The sequence below is a fragment of the Barbus barbus genome (assembly GCF_936440315.1).
Source record: "Barbus barbus genome assembly, chromosome: 31".
Classification (NCBI taxonomy): domain Eukaryota; kingdom Metazoa; phylum Chordata; class Actinopteri; order Cypriniformes; family Cyprinidae; genus Barbus; species Barbus barbus.
The window spans coordinates 15,408,992-15,425,360 of record NC_136759.1 but is presented as its reverse complement, the minus strand read 5'-3'; the positions used below and the strand labels follow the sequence as shown (position 1 = coordinate 15,425,360).

General features: G+C 35.7%; 1 protein-coding gene across 4 annotated transcripts in view; it reads left to right on the top strand.

Annotated features, from left to right (window-relative positions):
• The first annotated feature begins 578 nt into the window (after positions 1-578).
• Positions 579-16,369, top strand: part of LOC306850908 (rho guanine nucleotide exchange factor 12-like) — a 54,707-nt gene continuing 38,916 nt past the window's right edge. For 3 of the 4 annotated variants that reach the window (XM_079386867.1, XM_079386865.1, XM_079386866.1), the window contains exons 1-2: positions 594-1,189; positions 1,729-1,889. In XM_079386867.1, coding sequence (XP_079242993.1) covers positions 1,858-1,889 — 32 coding nt within the window. In that variant the 5' untranslated portion in view covers positions 594-1,189; positions 1,729-1,857. Of the gene's footprint in view, positions 1,190-1,728; positions 1,890-16,369 lie in introns of all 4 variants that reach the window. The other variant, XM_079386868.1, reaches the window with a different exon arrangement.

The window sequence follows — 16,369 nt, the reverse complement described above, 5'->3', positions numbered from 1 at the left end:
TTATTATTATTATTATACAAAGTATAATTACTAACCAAAATCCAATATAATGTACGTAAAAGGTCCAACTCAAGTAAAACGCGTTGCAGTTTTGTGAACGTCCACCATGTGGCAAACTAACATACTTGAACGGTTTTTCGCACTCTACGGCTTGACGTTATTTTTAATTTAATCAGTGACTGCCTCACATTTTCCTACAGATTAATTTAACTCATTTAGCCAGCTGACTGTAGATATAAAAATGATCGACTGTTACTTAAACAAACATAATAGGACGAAAAAAATGGGCGAAACCTTGTCCGAATCACTATGGATAACTTACATATGAAATGTTCCATTCAAAACAAGTACGTTTTTATGTAATTATAAGCAAAATACTAAAAAGCCAATACTCAAAGCTATCCAAAATAATAAAAAAAAAATTTCCCTGACTGGACGCGTTTCCAGAGTTTGAGTAAATCTTAAACGTGAAAGAGAAGCGTTGAATTACCATCTTCACTCCAAACTATAACCAAAACACTGACCGTTTCTCAAATTCCAGTGAGCTTGTCTACCTAGACAGCATGTTTGTGCACGTTGCAGGGCAGTTCAGCAGAGCGAGCTGGCGTGAATCGGAAATGCTGTCCGTGCAGGTGGCTCACTAGGTTATGAGACGCGACCCCGCGGGAGACACGGCATATCGCAACTTTCTGATGGACCGGAACCTACAACCTCCAAACTGATTTCAGCGTGGACCCTCGCTTCCATACGAGCTCGGTATCATCTGGAAAAAACACTCGGGAAGAGCTACGCGAACTTTGTCGAGTGGTTTTGTTTATTTTGATGCTGAAGTGATTTCGTCGCCTCTCCATGGGAACTCTCCGCGAGATGACACGTGTATGAGTGCTTGTGTTTTTTCTCCCTGTCTGGATGACTGTGGGATTGGTGTGGATGCACACGGCTGTTTATTATTGTTGGAAAAATATCGCGTCTCATTTTTGGAGTGGACGTTATAAGGCTGCTGTTAGCTTTAGCATAGCAAGGCCTCGTCTGCAGTCTGGGTTTGCGGTAGTGCTGCTGCTGTGTTGGCTGTGGACGTACACTCATACAACATTTGGAAGCTCAAAAGTGTTTTAATTGTCAAAGGAGTGTTACTTCGAGCAATAGGAAGTGTTTCGTCTTCATCTGGGAGCTGCTGCTGAATATGAAGGTAAATTTACAGCTGCACGATAAAGGGAAAATCACAAATTGTTATTTTGGTTTAATTATTGACTTATCTGTACAAGCCTCCAGACTTGTTACTATACTGTTAAAAGTAGCAAGTATAAGGTTTTTATAACGATATAACGTTTTTGTGTATACAGAACATATTTAGTTTTGTTTTATATGTCCAAACTGTAATTACAGTAGAGGTGGAGTGTTATTGTGCTGATGTTATTGTTGCAGGATTATTTTTTTGGTAAACAGCGCCATGACTCGAAGAACCAAATGTTCTTTGGGTTACTTCAGGATACTTGTAGATTGGTTAAAAAAACAAACAAAAAAAACATGTTAGCTCTGGAAAATATGATGCATAAGTACTTTTAGGTCTTCAATGCATATTATATGGTTTTATATTTTCTAATATTTAAAGTCATCTGCTCGTGGGTTGTTGTTTATGTTTATGATTGTATGGAATCACTGGGATTAATTGATGTTTTGGTGCAAGTTTTATAATAAATGTTATGTTTTTTTTTTTTTTGTGAATAGTGAACCTGGTCAGCACAACAAAATACGGATGCAACAGACTCATGCAACATCAGAAACCGATGCCTCTCCTGATGCATCTGAAAATGACTATAGGATATAGGACGAATAAAAGCTAAAAACAAAAGCCCAATGAGCGACACACGGTCCACAGTCACTGACAGGTATGTATGAGTTATGTTCGTGTTATGTAAACAAACTTGCTTCTGGTATGTGATCCATACATTTAAGCAAACATCTCAGCCTACATCTGTTAACTGTAGTGAACTGTATTCGACAGCATTGAGCTTGCATTGTTTGGTTTTGTAATAGGCTGTGCGTGGTGTAGGTTTATGGTTATGAAGTCCGGTTCTTGCCCGGTTTTGTGCTTTGCTTCCAGTTTTGAGAACTAGGTTTTCATTGGCCAGTCAGTGCATGTACGAGAATTTGTACGCACTCAAGTTTGTTTCTGTAGGTTTGCAGGTGTGTTGTATAAATACATACACAGACACACTGAGTTCTCTATCATGTTGGCATTGACTTGTATGTCTTTTGACCTATCAACAGTGAAAATGATTTAACTTAAGTGCAATTTAGCCATAATGAGCAACTTTCATGGTGCCTATTACACTTAAAGTAATTTATTGTGGCAACGTTTTGACTTTGACAGCTCATGTGGCATTATGGGAGGGTTTGTTTTGAATATCAGCAAATGCAGTAGTTCATCTGGTCTTTTTATGCCTACTGTTTTGCCAATATGTAAAATTCGGCATATTACTCAACCGATATTCTGCTTTTTGTATACTATATAGTAGAGAATTACTCATACCATTGGAGTACCTGTTTTATTTGAGTAGTATTTTAGTTTTTTTATGTCTTCTATATACAGTTTTATTTAATATTTTTATACTAGTTTTAGATCTGAACTAGCTTTTTATCTGAATTTTTATATCAGTAATTTGGTGCTTTTCTCAGTTTAATTAGTTTTAATTAGAGATGCACTAATACTGAATTTCTCTGCTGATAGCTGATTATTCAGAATGATATCGGCCGATACCAATACCGATATTTATGTGCGAGTTCAAATTTGACATGGTCGCGTTTGTGCCAGTGCATGGTCTGCGCTGTTCCAAAATGTCTACTCTGCTCCATACATAAAGCGCGCCGCCGCACAGAGCAGCAGGAGTAAGATTTCTGATCACGTGAAGAGTGAGAGAGGCGCTTTCAATGCGATTTGGATTTGGTTTTCAAGCGAAAGTAAAATAAAAGACTGCTTCTTAAACCAGAGAAGGTGAACATGTTGGTTTTGTCTTTGCTATTTATCTCACGTTACGCTATGGAGGCTTTCTTTTAAATGTTCTTTATTTATTTGATTCCTCAGTGTTTGCTAAACGTTCTGGTGTAGCCTATGCCACGCCTCGTCTTATTCGTTTGTTAATTATATAAGTTAGTTTGTAGCCTACTGTTTTATTGTTGTTGTGCTTTTCAATTAAGAATAACAATGAATCCATATTTCAATCATTTGTTTTAGTTTTAAACGGTGAAGCAAAACAGACAATTATATTTCTTGTAAAAAGTGACGGTCGTGAATTCGAAAGTGAAAGCACCCAAAGCCCGGCTTATAGCACAGCAAAAGAGGAAGTCCCTTTCACAAAATTAAAATAAAAAATAATATTGATGAAAAAGAACAGGTTGAATGTTAACCACTTTTGTTACCATAAACTTAAACTTAAACTTTCCTTTTTTTCTTCATAAATACCTTAATGCCAGATTTATTCAAACATGCATGTATAATTATAAGTAAAAAAAGCTCCTCTTCAGTGTTGTTTTATAACTAACTTATGAACTGTGAACAGCGGAATAACTTTGCTGAGGTAAATGTCACGTTAAGTGACATACTGTTCACAATTTTATTGGCATCTTTCTGCGGTTGAAACACTGATTGAGCGATTACATTAGACAGACATGATACATTTTGGTAAACCATACTGTATCTTTCAACATCTTATGATGTACATTCATGTGTATTTTACGCTATAACTTATTAAACTGGAAGAGACTTGAACTTGAACTGAGGTGCAATAGCGATATGTCACGTCACATTTAAAAGCATCAAAATGGCATTCATTGTTTGTATTTCGTGATAGAATGTACAGGATTTGAAAGCTGAGAGTTTGTTTCTTATCAGAAGTAAGAAAGCACAGAGCTCTTAGTGATTATTGGATGCGAGGCGTGCTACAAATGTTTGGTGTAGAGAAAAACTGTGGATCTGGCAATGCTGGCTTGAACTACGGGTGATTCATCTGGTCAAATAGAGCCTGCTTTAATGTCACTTTTTTATTTTTATTAATGCCTTATTGTCACGTTAATTTTGCAGTATGAGTTGCAGTCTGACTTTATTTTTATTTCAGGTTTACTAGTTTTAGTACTTCAGCTTTAACTTACTTTATTTATTTTAGTTGCCAAGGCAATGTCTTCTCGTTTTCACAAGATTAAGTTTTTTGATATATATATTTTCTTTTATTTCAATTGTTGAAAACTATTTTTAGTAGTTTTAGTGAACAATAACAACACTGACCTAAACTGCTTTTTTGTGCATATGTTTCTAAAAAAGCCTTCTCAGATATTAGATTTGTTTTTAGTCCTACCTTTCTTTATCAATTTTTCTGTTGCATGGTATGCTTGTTTAGCAATGCTGGCGTCTTAAATTCTGCATCAACCAGTATTCATGCTTATGTTTGGTTTGGTTTAGTATAATCCTGTCATGTTGCTTGCAGCGTATTATGCATTTCTTATATAAATGTGATCCAAACTGTCCCAAATCTCAATTCAGAAACCAAATGGCCAAACAACAACAAGCCTAAAACATCTGCAGATAGCGACAATGTTGATCATTTTATATAGACAAGTGGTTTAGAAGAAAACAATTGTAATGTTGTATTTTATTGTATTTTGCTGGTTCACAGCATTACGTGTTGCTTGGTTATTGCTTTTTAGACCAGAAAAATCAAGTAAGAATTCTTGTCTAATTTCATCATTCTGCCATTTGCTATTGATCATTCTCAGATTTTTTTCATAACAAGTGATTAGTGGAAACTAAGCCATGGGAAAATTCAATAAATGTATCAATAACCACAGTTTGCTCAGCCCTCACATACTTTTCATTCATGATGGCTGAAAAACGTCAGTCAGAGTGTTTTCTAATGGTAAGCTCTCACAGGTCTTTGCCACTGACGTCACTGCAGAACAGCAGACTGGTTGTCTGTCTGGTCATCTCCGTGATGACAGATAGCTTTCAGTGCTGCAGGGATTGAAACACAAGCATCAGAAGGTAACTCTGAGGGAGAGATTCGCTTGTTGATCTACCTAGTAGAGTAGCAATATCAGGATTGAACAGTTTTGGCCACCCAGGCCTAGTTGAAGATGATTGGTGTTCATCTCATCTGTTATCACCGCAGGTGATGCATTGTACGGCACCGTGTATGTGGCTAACGCATCTTTTGTTACCTTCAGCCATGCGGCATTCTGTTTTAATCCTAAGGTTATGCCAGTTCAAAGTCATTTGTTGTTCCTTTGTGTCTAGACTTCATTTGCTTTCACCCCTACACTGAAGAATGACATGTAAGACATAACAGGATATCCTTTAAGCAGATTGGTTAAAAGCTTTTAAGTCTGTGAAAAGATTGTTTTACCTAGACATTGTTCCTGTATAGTATTTAGGATTGAAGCAATAGTTTAGTGTAAAGCAGCATTTCAGATTACAGCTTTACAGCACATTGAAGGTAGGTACTCTGAATTTGTTTTTAGTTTACTGTAAAAAATAAAAACAAAAGCAACCTGATGATTTTTTTTTCATTAGCATTGATTAAATTGGAATACCAAGTTCTTAATACGTAAAAATTGATTTACAAATTGATGATAAATTGGTTTAGTGATGATAAATGGATTAATTTATATAAATCTTTCAAGAATCAAATTAAAATAAAAACAAATAAATATATTATAAAATAAAAACACACATGACAGTGCCTCTGTGTATAAGGCACGGTTCAAAAAGACATGATTGATTCAGTCAGTGTGGAAGAACTTGACTGGTCTGCAGAAAGCCAAGTCCTAATCCCAGCTGAACACATCTGGTGTGACTTTATATGCAGACCTTGAGCCAAAAACTCATCACCAAACACCAATGACTTGTATAGACAATATAAGGACAAAAGTGTTGAACAGAACAGAAAAAGGCACTAACAAAACTGTGGCAACAAAGATGGAAACATAATTCATGTATTTAAAAATTGTATTTCCATCTCTGTTGCAACAGTTTTGGACGTGTCTGAAATGACTGTACCCTTATGTACAAGTCATTGGTGTTTGGTGATGAGTTTTTGGCTCAAGGTCTGCATATAAAGTCACACCAGTCCAGAGGTGTTCAACTGGGATTAGGACTTGGCTTTCTGCAGACCAGTCAAGTTCTTCCACACTGACTGAATCAATCATGTCTTTTTGAACCGTGCCTTAAACACAGAGGCACTGTCATGTTAGAATAGAAAAGGGTCCTGTCCAAACTGTTGCTATAAAATTAGAAGCACACAATTCCCTAGAATATCATTATATTCTTAAACATTAAGATTTGTACTCATAGAAATTACTAAAGTAGTCAAAGATGTTCATTAGAAGGGGGTGACCCAATACTTTTGGCAATATAGTCTGTATACTGTGTGTATATGTGTATATATATATATATATATATATATATATATATATATATATATATATATATATATATATATATATATATATATATATATATATATATATATATTTATTATTATTATTATTATTATTTTTTTTTTTTAATCTTGCTCATTAAAATCTTTCTCCACCATAATAATGAATAATTGTCGTTAAACATTACTGACACTCGTATTTGTTCTTCTTTTTCACACTCGGAGGAATTATTATTGAAACGTGTTTCCTGTTCATCAGTGATAAGCATAGAGCAGCTTAATAACCAAGTTGCTTAAAATAGCTGTGCTGCTGAGCTCTGATGCATGGCGTCACTAATGATATTTTGACACTCCAGTATTTTAAACTGTACTGTTATTAATACATTCTGAAATGAAATGCATGTTGTGGTCATTACGGATGTAGCTCTGGTAAAAATGTAAGTCAGTTAGTAATGATATAGTAATGTTTGTTGTTTCACTGGGTGAAATGTCTTGAAAACATTTTTATTTTGACCATTGATTTTTTTTTTTTGCTTTGTTTTTTTCTAACAAACACAAACTCTTAAATTCATGTTACTGTAATGTGAAATGAATCTCATTCTCATTACTGTAATACAGCAGTGTTTCCTGCATCGATCATGCTATACATGTATACATACATACATAATTAAAATGAGTACATATATAATTATAATTTTTACATGCGTATATATTTATTTTAGTAGTTTAAATTAGTTTTATTATCTTACATAACTATGTATTGGAGAAGGAAGGTTTAATTGTGCTAAATTGCACAAAGTTAGTATTTTAGCTGTCAGTATATAAATCTAGTTGCATTGTGGTTAATTAAGCTGCTGAACAGGGTGTGCATGTATTGTGATCATGCAGAGCTCTCTTGAATCTCAGATTTTCAGTCCATTATTTCTACGCACAAAACCGGTTGGCCCACTCTAGCTTTAGATCATGGTGTAAACACGAGGGCTATGTTCTCCTGAGTCCTGATACACGCCCAGCGCTTTCTGCAATACAAAGATTCACGGTTGAGGATTTATGAAGCAGCACGCTGATGCTTTGAGTATGATATTGTTGTGTGCTCATCCTTGTAGCCATAGTGGCTGACAGATGCTCTCACTGGAGTGTAAATGAAGAGTGGAGTGGGCCGGCCTCACACCCTGCTGCCACTTTGGCATGCACACAACAGCCACTCCTTCTCTTCTCCGGTGCTCTTTCTGCACCAGATCTGTCTCAGTAAAGATCACCAGCCCCTGCTGAGGCACAACAATGTCTGACACCCCCCCCCCCCCCCCCCCCCTCCGTTCTCCCCTGCCCCCTCCACCTCCAGACAAATGGGCCTTTCACTACAGCACCGGGCCACACCTATGCTCACCTTTACCTTGGGTGAAGCAGCTGAAAGTCTCAGAAACACACCTAGTTACTCCGTTGTCAGACGTAAATATGAGCATGTAAGCTTAGCAGCAGGTGAGTCATCCGTCTTGTCAAAGCCCTCATTGTGATTTCAGCAGTGCTGCCTCGTGTCTTACACCCGTCTGAGCTGAAATAGAGAAATTGGTTTCTTTTTGTCTTGATGGATAGGGTGGAAATGCTGAAGTTTGCAGATTGATAAAGATGTTTGATGTTGGATTTGGACAAGAATACCAGTTTTGCCCAGTGGAAAATCGTAAAAAATGCACAAAATCATAGTTCGGAGGAAGGCTGGTCTGTGCGGGGTGGATATTCTGGTTTCTCTGGCAGCGTAGAAAATCTCAGTTGACAGTCATGAAGCCCAGACCGCACTGTGAAATCAACTGAAAGTCTATGAATAGAAGTAACTCAGAAATCTCAGTCTCACGCAGAAGATAGCCATGAATGCACATTTTGTGTTACAAAATGTGAATCTTTGTTACAAAATGTCCCTTTGGGAGTAATGTATATTGCGTCAACTGACAAGAAATGCATTTCACATGGCCATTAAAGTAATTATTAATAAGTATGGGCAAGTTCTCCCTAAGGTTCAGGTATGGTGTTTTTCAACACCCATTTAGAGTCAACACCCTTGAAATTTGAGTCAGGTGTTTTTCAGTTTTTGGTTGTTATTGTTTTCATCAGTTAATGATCATATGCCAGCTGTATGATTACAGGAATGGCTTGATGAATGGTTTTGTTTTGAATTAGCTGTTAGCATATAAATTAGCATACGACTGTTTTGATGGTGATATGTGCTGCAAATACTTTGCAACCTACAAGGATCAAATGTCATGAACGAAAACAAACATTTTGTCACATTTGGAGTGTTTGTGCGTAATTACTGGGCATGAATATTTAAAAAAAGCTGTGACAGCTCGGAAGTCAATGGAACGAATGACCGGCCGGTTACGCTATTCTTTTCGTTCCATTGACTTCCATTCATACGCGCATGTATGCGAAGAAGTTTCGTATTTTGCTGCATTCAAGTTTGGTGAACTCTGCGAATTCATGTCACATGAAGATGTGTGATCTGTAGAAGATCTTGAGCTCTTATCTGAATTAAAAATTGCAAACTTTAAAGGGATAGTTCACCCAAAAATGAAAATTACCCCATGATTTTCTCATCCTCAAGTCATGTGTATATGACTTTCTTCTTTCAGACGAATACAATTAGAGTTATATTTTAAAAAAATCCTGGATCTTTCAAGCTTTATAATGGCAGTGAATGGTGGTCAAGATTTTGAAGCCCAAAAAAGTACATCCATCCATCATACAAAGGACTCCCTATGGATCTGGGGGGTTAATTAAAGGCCTTCTGAAGTGAATCGATGCATTTGTGTAAGAAAAATACCCATATTTAAAACTTTATAAACCGTAATCTCTAGCTTTTGCCACCTGTTGTACGTGTGTTTACGAGAGAGAGGCGTTCCAGCAGATGATTTAGGATGTAACAATAGCTTTACTCTGAATGTTATAAAAAGTACATATTTTCCAGGTAATATTTGAACAATTTTTATGGCTTTAGTACAATGTAGCGCTGTCAAAAGTACAGACTGCAATACCATTCGGTACCAAGTGTGCCGCATTAATCCTCAAAAGTGAAGCCATCGTGTCTCGATCGCCCCCAGGTGGCTGGTCCCAGTATAGGTCATAAACCCCGCCCTCACAATGGTGGCTTCACTTTTCTTCAATGGAAGTGAGTGAAGGTGCGTCGTCCATCTTTTTTTACAGTCTATGTTTGGTACTGAAATTTTAAAAACGTCAATTTCCCGCTAAGATTTGAGAGCTGTTGAGCAGATTCTTAAACAGCGCTGATTGGTTATTGTTCACGCGCTCAATAGATATGACTTTGATAGGTAATGGGTCTTTATACGTGGAAGTATATAGTTGCCATTGCCACTATATTTTAGGAGAGGGGTCACTAGCAAATGGTCAGCATATTTAGGCTTTTATGGCATAAAAACAGTTGAAAACCCCTAATTTACACAGGAAGTGGGTGTCCAACTGACATATCAAACAAGTTGTTTGTCTTAACATCTTGACACTAACTTTCATTGTGAGAACATGCAACCATCAAATGAGATGGTTTTTGCAGATAATTTAGAGAGAGTACTTTTTTCCCATGTTTTAGAAGCAAACATGCAATACTTGTGTACGGCTTCAAATTATTGTATGTTTTTTTTAATTTTTTTTTATTCACTGTTGTTTACCATGTAAACGTTGACAAATCAATTCTGATAACTGGTAAACAAACTTTGTTTCCCGATAGAAAACTCTACACCCTGTCTCCTGAAATGTGTAATTTCCAACCAATCAGATGGATGTTTTTTACTGTACACAATGCTTCAGAAGGTGCAGGAATTATCCTCTGTGTACAGAGACTGAAACTATATTACCAGTAGTTTTTTTGTGACCTTAACAGATGTCAATAAAGAGCTCTAAAATTTGGATTCCTAGCAGTACAGCAAATGCCAGCCGAGTTTGGAGAGTTCTTTCACAGGGTTTGTTTGAACATAGATTCCCCTATACACCCCGGCAGCGAGTAGGAAATGTGTAGCTGCAGCCAATAGCCCCCTGGCTGTGGAGAGGGGGAGGGACATTGACCGAGGGTTTGCAGTGTTTTGATGTAGATGTTAATGCTCATATGCACTCGCCGATACCAAAACGCACGAAAGGTGCAAGTCTTTACCACGATGCAAGAGGACATATGTGTCTGGTCACATGACGTTGAAGCTTGCTGCCAGTGTTCTTTTCAACATCAAAATGAACGTCTAATATTCTCTGTTCCCTGTGCCATATCGTTGAGATCTGATATATTCCTTCTCCATTTGCAGTCTTGGCTTATGCAATCCCTGGCCTTCTGTGCCAAGTGGAGACCAGACTGCTGTGCTGTATTTTCTCCGGTGCATTAAGCTGTGACTGAAAAGTGTGGGGAGAGAGAGACGACTACCTCTCTGCAGAAGGCGATTGGATATGATTTATTCGCCTGTCCTCTTCTCCCTCACGCTGCGTGGATGCTTAAATCTTATGTAGTTTCTGGGGCAGCGTGGCAAGGCAGGCACACTGGGCCGAGATTAATCCTTTGTGTTGCGTGCTTTACTGCTGTGAGATGCTATGACAGTTGGCTGCAGGATTAACGCGGAACTGATGCACTAAAATACAGATTTTCTATATGGTGTTTTGAAAGATCTTGGTCATTCACGAACATTAAAGGAAGATAAAGGCTTACAAATTAAAAATGCAGTTTAATTTGAATTTAATTTAATTTAATGATTGGTGTTTTTTTGCATGGAGCATTTTTTTTTATTATTAATTTACATTTATACAAATGTTTTTATTTACTTTATTTTATTTTTTTGAATTCTTTTTTATTGTACAGGTTATATACACAGGTTATATATATATATATATATATATATATATATGTATGTATGTATGTATATACTGTATATACAAAAAATGTGTGTTTAGGGGTGGGCCATTTGGAAAAAAAAATAAATCTCTATTTTTTTTTTTTAAGAACATTTGACCGATTCTCTGTTTTTTACTATTTTTAACTAGTCAACTTGCATCTACAACATGATTCGAGTAACTTTTTCTTTATTGACCCTCTAGTTAAAGAAAGTTGTCAACATGATGTAAATGTTAAACCAATCACTTGTTAAATAAAATAAAAAAATAACATGAAATATCAGACATACAGTAGTAATTCTTTACAGGTTTTTTATTCGATTGCACTTCTTTTCTATTGTTTTTTCTATGTAAACATGGATGTGTTTGACTGTTGCACTCGCTTGTCTTGCAGCGTCTCAAGCATGAAACACGTTTTACCTATTGCACTGCCCGCGTTGCATGTTTGTCAACACAAAAGCACATTCTGTGTGGATGGCTTGGCGTTATATTTATGGTCCTTCACAGAGCGCGTCACACCTGAGAGGTTAATCACGTGCACCGACATGCGGCTGGATCGTTCTTTTCTCTTTACTGTTATCACCGGCATATTGTCAAAGTGTCAAAGCATATTCTAACATTTGGTAATATTTATATTCAAAATCGTGATTCCTCGATTTCTAAAAAATAAAATCGTGGCAAAACATTAAATTCGAATTAACCGATAAAATCAGGAAAATCGCCCAGCTCTAGTGTGTGTTTGTGTGTGTGTGTGTGTGTGTATATTAGGGCTGCCACTAACGACTATTTATTTCGATTAATCTAACAACTAATTTTTCGATTAATCTAAACGACTAATTTCCCGCAAAAAAAACCCCAACAATTTTACTTAAAAATATTTTATTAAACCAAATGAAATCTAAATTTCTATGAAATCCTTTTTTAAAGCAAAAGTGAAGTGCAGCATAGAGTGCAAGAAGCAAGTGTCCATCTCACAGTCCAAATCACTGAAATCACAGTTCAGTATTATAGTGTGAGAATGACAACATATCCACGTGTTCTAGTCTAATAATAATACAATTATAATCAAAAAACTATTTTTAAAGGAGTATTTACCAGAAATATTATTTACCAGAATTTATTTAGGTGAAAAATGTAAATGTGCAGTATTTCTGAAAACTTTTTTTTTATATAAAATCAATTAATTGGAGATGCTTTTTATTATTAAAATTTAATGGAACAATTAAAATGGAATCCAGAAAATAATGGAAAACAGAATTTGGTACAGATAAAACTGTAAAACTCAATTAATTAGACAGGCTTTTTATAGGGGCCTATAATTAATATATATATATATTTATTTATTTATTTATTTTGTGGTAATAAAAATTGATTAAAGTGAACAATAGCTTTTAAAATGACTTAAAGTACATATATAATAGCAATGATGCAATAATAATTAGTTCAAATAAAGTATCAAAAGCAAGAAATCATGGTTTTATTGAACAAAACTGTTAAAATACATAATGTATTATAAACAATAGAGCTATTGTAGATTACGCATTACAACAAAGGCCTGCAGGAGGCGCCGACGGCCTGATGATTATTTTTTACACATTACTGTTTAATATTGACCAAGCACCATTTCATTCAAACATACACTTAATCTTTAATATTTGGCCATTTCTTTAGGACAGAAATGGTATAGCCACTGTAATTATATGAATATGTGGACATCAAACCGTGTAAACTCAGAGTGAGGGTTTGAGCTTTTATTTTGAAATCGCGATGTATTCTCCTGTGTTTGTGTAGATTTATAAATGATTTATCTTACAAATCTGATGAAATGGCGCTGATGAACGTTATAATAAACAAAGACTCACAACAACATGCAGAGATGAGTTGGAGTCGCTTCACATGTAAATGATAACAGTTTCTGTGGAGCCGCTGTGAGACGCACGAACTTAACCTACACGCATGGAAATAGTGTGAACTGCATCCCATATAATTATTTAATTAAATCATAGCGTTTGTGAATTCACAATTATGCTTAATTATGATTTTTAAATGGGTTTAATATACCATGCAGCCTTGGAAAATAGTCTAATAATGTGTTTTATGGATTCTCGTCTGTGAAATGCGCCACTTCCGGTATTTTGTCGGCTAGTCGACGCGAGCAAAATGAAGTCGACGATTTTTAATAATCAACTAGTCGCGACGAATCGCGACAGCCCTAGTGTATATATATGTATATGTATATCAGGGCTCTCAAAATTTCTAAATCCCTGGTAGCCCTTCGGGCAGGTACTCTTCAGATTTTGGTAGCCCGAAAATTAATTTAACTAGCCCAAATAAAATAAAGACCATAAATGTCAATCAAAAACATTTTCAATACACAAATATCAACGAATAAAGGAAAGAGTTTTATTGTACTATTTACAAGGTATCTGCAGAATTCTTAAAAATCCATTTAAGGCAATTTGAAAAATTAATTCTTATACCTTTTAACGTATTTAAAAACCTTAAAAACTCTTCAATTTAATTGTATCAAATTTAAGGACCCGTGGGAGCAATGTTCCCTCAAATTTTTTTTCTTGCTGAGCAAAACTTTTCTCTATTGGGCGGACATTTGGGTCACCTGAGCAAAAGCATTCTTTATACCAGACCTGTACAGCATGCACACAAAAAAAGTGTGTAACTTTTAACTTTAATGTGCTATTTATATTTGATTTGACCCTTGATGTAACTAAATGATGTACATTTTAGGTTACCTGAGAACACATTTTTACTGTACAATACACTGCAGTTCAAACGTTTGGATCAATAAAGTTTTTTAAAGAGGTTTCTTATGCTCATCAAGGCTGTATCTATTTGATAAATATTTATTGTGAAATATTATTGCAATTTAAAATAAATGTTTTCTATTTTAATATACTTTAAAATGTAATTAATTCCTGTGAAGCAAAGCAGTATTTTCAGAGTCACATGATCCTTTAGAAGTCATTCTAATATGCTGATTTTTAATCAATGTTGGAAACAGTTGTACTGCTTTTTTTATTTTTTTTATATATGGTATTTTTTGGGACCTGTGATATTTAAAAAAAAAAAAAAAAAAGTTAAAAAGAACAGTGTTTAGTCAAAATAGAGATTTTGTGTTACAATATAATCTATTCAAAATTTTGGGTTCAGAATTTTTTTTCTTTCTTTTTTAAAGATACTTTAAAAAAGTTTAAAGAAAGTTAAATAAGCTTTATTCAGCAAGGATGTGTAAAATGGATAGTAAAGACTTCTATTGTTAGAAAATATTTCTATTTTGAATAATTTGCTGTTCTTTTAAACTTTTTATTAATCAAAGAATCAAAGAAAAAAGTAACAGGTTCCAAAAATATATTAAGCAGCACAACAGTTTCAACACTGATAATAAATCAGCATATTAGAATGATTTCTGAAGGATCATGTGACACTGAAGACTGGAGTAATGATGGCAGTGAGCCCCGGGACGGATTTTGCGAGCCCTGTATGTATGTATATATATAAAATAAATGGATATATATGTATATATATTAAATAAATAGATAAATAAATATATGGATGTGTGTGTGGATTTCTGATGATTCTGATATTTAGATCTGCATGCCTCACAAAAAAATTAATAAAGTAAAAAAAGTAAAATGAAATAAGTCGATAGATATACGTTTTTTTAAGAAGTTTTTTTTTGTTTATGAGTGTTTTTTTTTTTTTTTCACTTTAGTGCTTCTCCATCATGAGCATAATACATTTAGTCACTGTTGCTCCACTAACATACTCTAGTTTAGCCAACAAGCTTGCAGCTACAATTAAGGCTATATAATGTATAATAAATCTGTGTAAATATGAAGTTTTGGTTTAAGATAAGTAATGCTAATTAATGGTGTCTAAAGTGTCTTGTTTGGGCTGCTCTGCATATACCGTGCCAACTCAGCTGGCCGAAACACCCTTACAGTAGCAGAGCATGAAGCTTCTGTAGTAGCTTCTTCTAATTAACAGGCTGCCTGCCTTTAGTTTTTGACAGAGAAGGACCCATGTCAGTTGTGATCTTTTGTTTTGGGAGCCATGGATGGGTACGAGTTCTGACTACCCCTCGGCATCAGCTTGTCCTCCTGACCTTGGTTGCGACAAAGTGTGTTGTGAACTTGGCTTACTCTCTGCTTTCCCACCTCCTCCTGCAATATCAAAGAATTTAAACAGACAATCTAGCGTGAAGAAATGCGCATCCTCCAGCCCTGTCAGGACGGGTGATTGAGTTTATTGGAGCAGAAAAGGAAAATCTCCCCAGGCCGCTGTCGCTCAGCCCCCCATTCCTCATTGTGATGTCACCTGGGGGAGGGGCCGCTCATTTCAGAGGCCCAGCTCGACCCGTGTTGTCTGCCATTACCCTAAATGATACTTCCACATCCACTTACTGTTTTATTTCTGTTCTCTTTTGCTCTTGCTTCCCATTATTACGTAGACTGTATCTGTGTGTGTGCACTTTCACAAGTACACACATACTCGCTGTGCTCTTGTTCGATCATGTCATTACTCAGTCATCACTGTTTAATGGGTTTTAACAGCTGATGTTTGGAGCAAATGTTGGCTCCTGTTAGAGCCAGTTGGTGCGCTTGGGGCCATAAAGACTGCCTCTCCTATCTGTCCGCAAAGCATTTGTCCTCCTCTTATTTGCCTAGATGCTTTCCCGGATTTGCTTATTCATTTTGGTTTGTAATGGCCATGCATGCAGCCTTTTATTTATTAAATGACTTGATTGAGGTTTTCTGAAAAGACATCCTCAGTGTTTATTTTTCTGTTTGCTTCTGCTTCACTTATTTCCACTGACTCAAGCAGTCAAAATTTGACAGGTCTGCAAATGAGACCTCATCTCTTGGAGCGGGTGGTTTTGTCCCTTATAGTTTAAGAAGAATTCCTCATTTGGTATTTAAAGGAGAAGTGAAAGGCTGTAGTGTACGTTTACTCAGGGGTGTCCATGTGATGTTATTTCTTAGAAAAAAAGATTTTCTTAACACTTAATGCGAATCAGTTAAAGAAATCTTATAGGTTTTCCTTTTCTT